We start from the raw sequence: 8,308 nt of genomic DNA, 5'->3' as shown, positions 1-8,308 counted from the left end.
AAGACCAAGTATCAAATCAACGGGAGATGCAATCAAAACAAAGAAGTAAGCAACGACAGGTTAAAGGTCAACATTAGCTAATCAGAACCGAGGTCGACAGAACAAACTGTGAGTAATATGTGGAGAAATTCGAATACTTCACTTCCACATTAATTTTGTACCGATTAGGCTGTTCATAAGAAAAATGAGAGCTCCATGACCAAACCATCCAGCTCACGGAGCAAAACTTCGTTTAAGTCATCCGATGGAGCTAAACATTTTCGCTACCATCTTAATAGATCACATTTATATTGACAAATCATCCATTTTCCAGATGAATCTTTGCATTCCTACGCTACAAAAATCTGATATAAATTGCTTTCGAATACTTGTAAAAAAGGCGTTTCGGACGACAGTGTTGTGAAGCATTATATATCCGTGATAATAAACGTTTACTGCTCTTATAAACAATGCAGACAAACTACTCCTCGAAAGTCTCAAAGTGAAGCCTCGTCAAACATTGTTGCGAGTCACTCGCTTGACTCCCGTCGCTCTGTTGCAATGAAAAGTAATCGTAAGATGCCATTAGTTAATATGCAGGATCTAACATGACGATCGAAAGCCGTGAACACGATTTAAAAAGAAGCTAAACCCCTTCCTAGTTTAATTATTTGGAATCTAGAAGGGTCAAAAGACAATGACCCTGCTAGAAGACATGTACATGACCTGCAGTTAGTAGAGTCTGTGGTAAGAAATGTACTGCCTGAAGAAGTTTCAGGGAACATATTACAAAAGTAATACGACTTGGTAAATGGGTTGGAGGCGAGACTCAACCAAGAAGAATCCTGAAGCTGGTTCTCGGGAGTTTCGAAGAAAGAGACATATTATTGAAAAGCGCACTAAAAACTCGTGCCTCAAATATCCGTATTCGACCAGATTGGCCGCTTGAGGATCGAATCAAGTGGAAAAATGCTCTTACGGAGTTCAGGACTCGCAAATTAAATGGCGAAAATAACCTTACCATTAAGGGTTTTCGGGTAGTCAGGTCTTGGAAGCCAATGCTTCCGAGGCCTGTATGGGTAGAACGATTGATTTCCAAAACACCTTAAGTGTGTGCTACACGAACGCTCGTAGTCTTAGAAATAAAACGTCCGAGTTAAGTCTGATGGTGGAAGAATTATGTCCCGATATAATCGTTATTACAGAAACTTGGTTCACCGTTGATATAGACTGTTCTCCTTTCATTGCTGGTTATATCTGTATCAGAAGTGATAGAGTTTCAAGTCGCAAGGGGGGAGGTATAATATTTTACGTTAGGGATCACTTCCGTATACAATCAACCATATCGGAGGCTCATATCAGTGGCACATGTGAGGTTGCATGTTGTAAGATTAAATCTAGAAATGGGTTAGTGACTATAGGGGGAATATACCGTAGTCCGTCTTGTCTGGCTGACGACTTTATCCTAAGACACATCTGTTCTTGGAGTATGGCAGAATGTTGTCTCATCATTGGGGACTTCAACGCACCGCATATCAACTGGATAGAGCTTACAGCTCCAGGTAGTGGTTTCGATAGCTACCTTTTATCTACCGTTATTCAGTGTGCACTTGTACAATGTATCACAAAACCGACACATATTGATTTGAATCATGATCCGTCACTGCTGGACCTCGCCCTCACCCACCACTCTGAGGATGTCTTTGATATCCAGCACCTTCCTCCACTAGTGAACAGTGATCACGTTGTAATTCACTTTAAGTTTAGGACACATGGTATACAATTCGTATCTGCTCCACCCCGTCCCAATATCTGGCGAGCTAATATTCCGGAAATCAGAAACCGTGCTATCTCGACTGATTGGTCGGTCGACGCGGATGGATTGATCGAAGATGAATGGAATAAGTTTAAGGCTACATTCGAGTCCGTAACGTCGCCGTTTATCCCATGGTCAGCACGTAAGCTATCACATTGCCCTCCATGGATTAATAAGGAAACCAGGAAGCTGTTAAAGCGTAGGAAACATTTCTGGGACTTATTCTTTTTGACAGGTCATGCACCATTTAAGCATGAGTACCGAAAATTCCGTAATATCTGTAAGAAAACCATAGCCAAATCCCGTACCACTTACGAACGACAGTTAGTATATGATAGCCGTACTTGTCCGAAACGATTGTTTTCGTATGTTAAACGGCAAATGAAACGTAGTGATGGTATTCCCCCGTTACTGTTACACGAAAATTCAGATTTCCTAGCTGAATCAGATCGAGCAAAAGCTGAGAGTTTTTCAAACTACTTTCGCGAAGTCTTCTCTACGTTTATTGTAACAAACACTTGTCCCACTCACACAGAAATACCAGCCATTGAATCTGTACAGGTGCACCTGTACAGTCAGACTGAGGAAACTGTCCTTCCGTTGATAACTAACCTCAAACCTAGTAAGATGCCGGGCCCTGACGAGTTATATCCACTGTTGCTGTCATCTCTTGCAGACATTATTTCAAAACCGCTCGCGACACTCTTCAACATGTCCCTTTCACTCGCTCAACTCCCTAGAGATTGGAAGGACGCTATAATCAGTCCTATATTCAAGGACGATCAGAGACATATAGTATCTAACTACCGGCCTGTTAGTCTAACTAGTATAGTCGTTAAGTTACTTGAAAAGATAATTCGGGTTAGGTTGCTAAGCCACATAGATTTACACAATCTGTTGGCTCCTGAGCAACACGGATTTCGTAACAAGCGTTCATGCTTGACTAACTTGCTTATTGCGAGGGAGGATTGGACAGCAGTCCTAGATAACGGTCTGTCTGTCGACGTGATATTCATAGATTTTAGCAAAGCGTTTGACAAGGTTTCACACGTAGGTCTTATGCAGAAGCTCACGAGCTTCGGAATAATAGGTACTGTACATGCGTGGATAGGAAGTTTCTTATGTGACCGCAGACAGAGAGTGAGGGTTAACGGAACGCTATCCGATCGGAAGCCGGTCAAAGGTGGTGTACCCCAAGACACCATATTAGGCCCTCTGCTCTTCCTTCACTACGTTAATGAGTTGCCACTGTTGCTTAGGTCGTCGACATTATTGTTTGCGGATGACGTAAAAATCTGGAGAACAATAAAAAGTGCGGCTGATCATCTGGATCTTCAAGCTGACTTAGACGATTTAGTTAGATGGGCTCGAGAGTGAGGCTTAGAAATCAATGCTAGGAAGAGTGTGCTAATGCACATCGGTCACGGTAATAGTTGCCGTTGCACTATTGAGGGTAAACCTCTTCTATGCGTTCAAGAGCATAACGACTTAGGAGTAGTATAAAATCATGGTTTAAAAAAACTACGCATTGCAACGCAGCCGCTGTCAAAGGTTTTCGTGCGTTATGGTCACTTCGCCAAGCGTTCAAATCTTTTGACGAGGAGACGTTTCGAATTTTATATCCCATATATATTAGACCACATTTAGAGTACTGTATCCAAGCAGCTAGCCCGTGTCTGGTAAAGGATACTAACTCACTTGAGCGTGTCCAGCGTGTGGGAAAGAAGTTAGTGAAGGGTCTTTCTAGACTCCCTTACGATGAGCGTTTAAAACGCCTAAACTTTTTCCCCTTGTTGTATCGTGGGACACGAGGTGACCTTATACTGGCATTTCGTATCTTTAATTATGATTTGGGTGTTAATATGTCTTATCTTTTTGCTCCCTCCAACACTAATAATCTCTGAGGTCATAGCAGGAAGGTTCATAAACCACTTAAAGTGGGGTCCCGTTTTTCTCGTCGAGTAGTCAATGATTGGAACGCCTTACCCGAACAAGTGGTACCAGCCCCATCAGTGAATACTTTCAAGAAGCTGAACCTTCACTGGAAGGCAATCTGTCAGGATTAACACAGGTTTACCAACCTACTATTTGGTGATCTCCTACTAGACACGGAAGCCTGCGAAGAGAAAGCTTCTTCTATTCCGTCCACAACCATTCCAACTTGTCAGTTTGACTATATAATGGTGACAAAACAGCCGCAAATTTAACATATTGCGTTATGGATACTTCGTTGTATCCAATAGTTATTGCTGTTGTTGTGTGTTTTGTAACTGTTATACTATATTGGTTATCGGTCAGAAAGAGACTTAAAAACGTGTTGTTTATTGGTGCTTGTGATTCAGGGAAAACAACTCTTTTTTCATCTATTGTATATGGAAATCCATCTTCCACTTTTACATCTCTCAATGAGAATGTTGGAAATCTAAAAACAGATAAAAAAGTATTGAGCATCTTGCCTCATATTGAAAGGCTCTTGTTCTTGTAGATGTTCCTGGCCATGATAAAGTTCGAAACGAGATAATTCACAAATATAAGTCGGACACTTTGTATGTCGTGTTAGTTACTAATTAGTTCTAGGGCATTGGTATTTGTCATAGATTCAAAGTCTATTCATAGTGACGTAAAAGATGTTGCTGAGCAAGTCTTCCTATTCTGTATAACAATTGCCGATACGTTTTGTAGGTTTTTGTACAATATACTTGTGGATAAGGTCTTTATAAAGAATCGCGTAAAATTACTAATAGCTTGCAATAAACAAGATGCTACCACGGCAAAAGGCGTCAGTGTAGTGACTCATTTGCTTGAAAAAGAATTGTAAGTCATTCAATCTTAACACTACTTTGTGCATAATTATTAAACTATTTGTTAATTCTTCCTAGCGTTTGAAGGCTTTTTTGATTGAATTATATCATGCTGTAAGCAAAGGGGTTCTGGAAAAGATCGACACAATCGAATAAGTAGATCAGAATCTTTGAAATCACAGGTCACCTTTATTCAGATATTTGGGACGTAGGTTCTATACATCCCTCTAAATTTGTACTGTAAAGATTCAGCTAGACATATCACAACAGTACGAAGCTCTTCATAGGTTATTATGTACGAATGCGATTCGCCATCGTGAATAAAATGTGACTAATAAAGTGGCTTTTTTCATTGTATTATTTGCTAGAGATATTGATTAAAGCTCTTTTCTAAATCATGCTTAACATCATAAGTGCCGATATACCCATCATTTTTTGTCCTCAGATATCCACTTTCGTTTTCACTGTGATTGTGGTACAATATCATACTTTAAATCATAGGTTTCGGTGTAGAAGACGGAGGTAGAATGATGTCAGGTAGTTATTGAAGTCCTAAATATCCACCGCGTAATAATTCATATTTATCTTCGAAAGTCGTCGAATAGTAATGCACTAACGCTCGCCAGATTACGGTTGGCCAATATGACACTTAGACTTACATCATTGGGAAGTTTTCATGTGACTTGATCATTTTCGTAATCTTTGATGCACCATTACACTTGTTGGGACCACCCGTCCATCCATACCACCAATGAGTTGAGATCATCCTGTAATACTATTCTGTCTGACATACTGTGTGTGGATCTCCAAATCATTGTCATCGGCGAAGAGTAGGACAGATGACTTTGCTACAGTTGGTAATGCATTTACATAAAGTAAAAAATGAGGATCGAGGATTGTGCTTTGGAGAACCCCACTTTTTACACGCTAAGAGAGCTCCACTTACCCTAACGCTTTATCTCCCGTCATAGAAAAAGTCGCTTATCGAGTCTATGACCTTATAATGGATTCCAAAACTTTCCAGTTTTAATTTAAGACTAGAATGGGAGACCTTGATCTATGATAATTACATCTACAGGAATATTTTGATCTTTTGCTTCAGCCCAGTCTTCCTTTGTAATAAGCAGATTTGTCGAAAATAATGGGCCTTCCCTAAAACCATGTTGTTCCCTGGGTAAAAGATTATGCCCTTCCACATAGTTTATAACAACCATCCGAATAATCTTTTCCATTAGTTTTACAACTGCACTGCTTAAACTAATGGGTCGATAGTTACTAAATAAGTCTCTACTCCCCGCCTTATACACTGGACTAATTATTGTCTCGGAGAAATATCAAACATTATGGCCATAGGTTCAGCAATCCCATCTGATAGGGCTTTCATAATCCTAGAGTGAATATCATCAGGGCCACTGGACTTACCAGGTTTGAGATGCTGAAGTAGTCTTAAGACAGTATGTTTCTCAATAACTACAGGGTGCATCAACAAGCCGCCCTGATCACGATCAATTATTGGTCGTTTCTCGTTATCGGTAAAAAACATCTTGCTAAAATATTCCGATAAATCTTTAGCTTTTTCGGCACCATCTCTTGCCAATGTCGACTGATTTTTTTGGTACCAAAAGTGGTAGGAATCCATCACTTCTCCGTGTTCACCTCTTTTTGTACGACGATAATATTTTCGGATTATTTTCACAATCCTTAAACAAATGTTTTTCATATGACCGTCTGGTCTTACTTACTAACGCTTTACAAGCATTCCTAATCTTACAATAACTGGGTCTATACTGTTCTAAGCCAGTAGATGTAAACATATTCCAATGCTTTTCCTACGTCTAAGAAGTTTCTTGACTTGGTTAGTTATCCATGGAGGACAATTATTTGGTCTGCGTGGTACTACTCTGCAGAACAACATACCACTAACTGATAGGACCTTTTTAGGTAGATTATTTCATATAATTTGTCAACAAAAACTTTCTCACCCGGAAGAAGGTTAAAAATATCTGGCATCAAGCCTAAGCCTCTCTTGAGTTGCATTCAAAGTACCCAATTCTAAACTTGTTCGATATATCTTTCAAACCTTATCGTCTGACTTTTTTTGATATGTCATTTGTTCACTACCTACATAATGGCATTTCCGTTGGTATTGCAAATTTTGAGGTCTAGAAAGTGGTGATAAAGATGGTAGAAAATCACGTGCTGAGTTTCACTTGTCGCCAATGAAACGTAGTTCGACAGTTTATTCATATAAAGCTTCATTTAATTTGTCTAGGCAAGTCTTACTCATATTAAAGTCCTAAACTTTCCTTGTCTATTTGTATGATGAATTAATTCATGGTACAATCGTCCAGTTTGAGCCTAGTCGGCATAGTATCAACTAGTTCCTTACAAATTTTAGGACTATAGTTTTCTTTCACTTGCTTTTTCTGTTCACTCTTTGCTGTAAAATGTAGCACTATAGACACCACTGATTGTTAATGGTCACATCATCAAGAGTTATAGCTGCCTAAAGGTATGGACCTTTATACAACGATTCATCATTAATAGACTCCTAACAGTTTTGTTTAATTTATTTACACAGCGTATGTCATACTTGGGGAGGTTGATTATCAACTGACTGAATGTTGGGATAGCCTGTTTGTCATTGGACAGTAATAAATATCATTTACTTGCACCAGGTCGTAAATTCTGTGGACCAAGTAATATATCTACACCACATACTTTTAACTTATTTCCAAAGAGTATATAACATTATAGGGCATTGGTGAAACTGATGAACCGTAACATGTCAATGTGTATTACATTTTGTCTTTGAAGATCTATACCATTTACTGTTTACTTTCTGTTAATAGAATGTTTTTATGACATTTTTTAAACTCAGGAATACTCTTACATTTACACGTACTGGTGCGCTTGCTGGCCTCGATCAGTCCACCATATCAACATTGACAAAGCCGGGAGTGACCTTCACTTTTGCAAAAAGTCGTTTACCGGTGGATTTCGTTGAAATTTCTGCTACAAATAATGCTTCTGCAATTCATAAGTGGCTTGTGCAATTATAAGTTTGCGAGAAAACTTACTGTTCTTGTATTAAAAGATACCTGAGTTCTCCTCTTGTTAATACATTTTTATCAACATTATGTTTCTTGTGAATATGCTGTAATTTCATTTCACCACTCCGTTAAATATTCATGAGTACTATCTGTCGGTCAGATTACTTACGGATAATATCTATTCTTTTGATGGTTCATAGTGAACTGCTACCTTGAAATTTTGTAGAATAAACTAGTATACTATTGTTATTATAAAGTGTAGGTGACCCTTTAACAGCAGGATGCATGAAAATGGTACCAATTTTATTGACTAAAATTCCGGAATAATGGATTCTTATCACGAAGGTTGGTTTTCTGTTTCTTTTCAGGTGTCAGTAGTGTTCCAGATACAAATGAACATTTGTCACGCTCCATCAGCATTCTTCTAGACCTTTGTCTTTCAGGAGTTTGGCATCCATTTCCTTTAAACTAAACTATGCAAGTAAACAGAAAACGTCTAAGGATTACCAGGCTGAGTAAAACTGATAACCCAAATTAAGGAGTTAGTAGAAGTGACCATACTGTTGTATCAAAGTATTCCGTTTCATCCCTCATGATTGTCGGTCTAATTCGATTATTATCCCATAGTGAATCTACAGGCCATCTAATGTTTAGTAGAT

General features: G+C 38.9%; 1 protein-coding gene across 1 annotated transcript; it reads left to right on the top strand.

Annotated features, from left to right (window-relative positions):
• Positions 1-4,013: 4,013 nt before the first annotated feature.
• MS3_00010717 (uncharacterized protein) lies at positions 4,014-7,658 on the top strand (the record flags this gene model as incomplete). Its single annotated transcript, XM_051219111.1, has 4 exons — positions 4,014-4,276; positions 4,373-4,432; positions 4,478-4,609; positions 7,478-7,658. The coding sequence occupies 4 exons, from the start codon at positions 4,014-4,016 to the stop codon at positions 7,656-7,658; spliced, it is 636 nt and encodes a 211-aa protein (XP_051067272.1).
• Between the last annotated feature and the right edge of the window lie 650 nt (positions 7,659-8,308).

Source organism: Schistosoma haematobium, chromosome 2 (genome assembly GCF_000699445.3).
Source record: "Schistosoma haematobium chromosome 2, whole genome shotgun sequence".
Taxonomy (NCBI): domain Eukaryota; kingdom Metazoa; phylum Platyhelminthes; class Trematoda; order Strigeidida; family Schistosomatidae; genus Schistosoma; species Schistosoma haematobium.
Note: the sequence above shows the minus strand (reverse complement) of the source record. Positions and strands in the feature narration are given on the sequence as shown.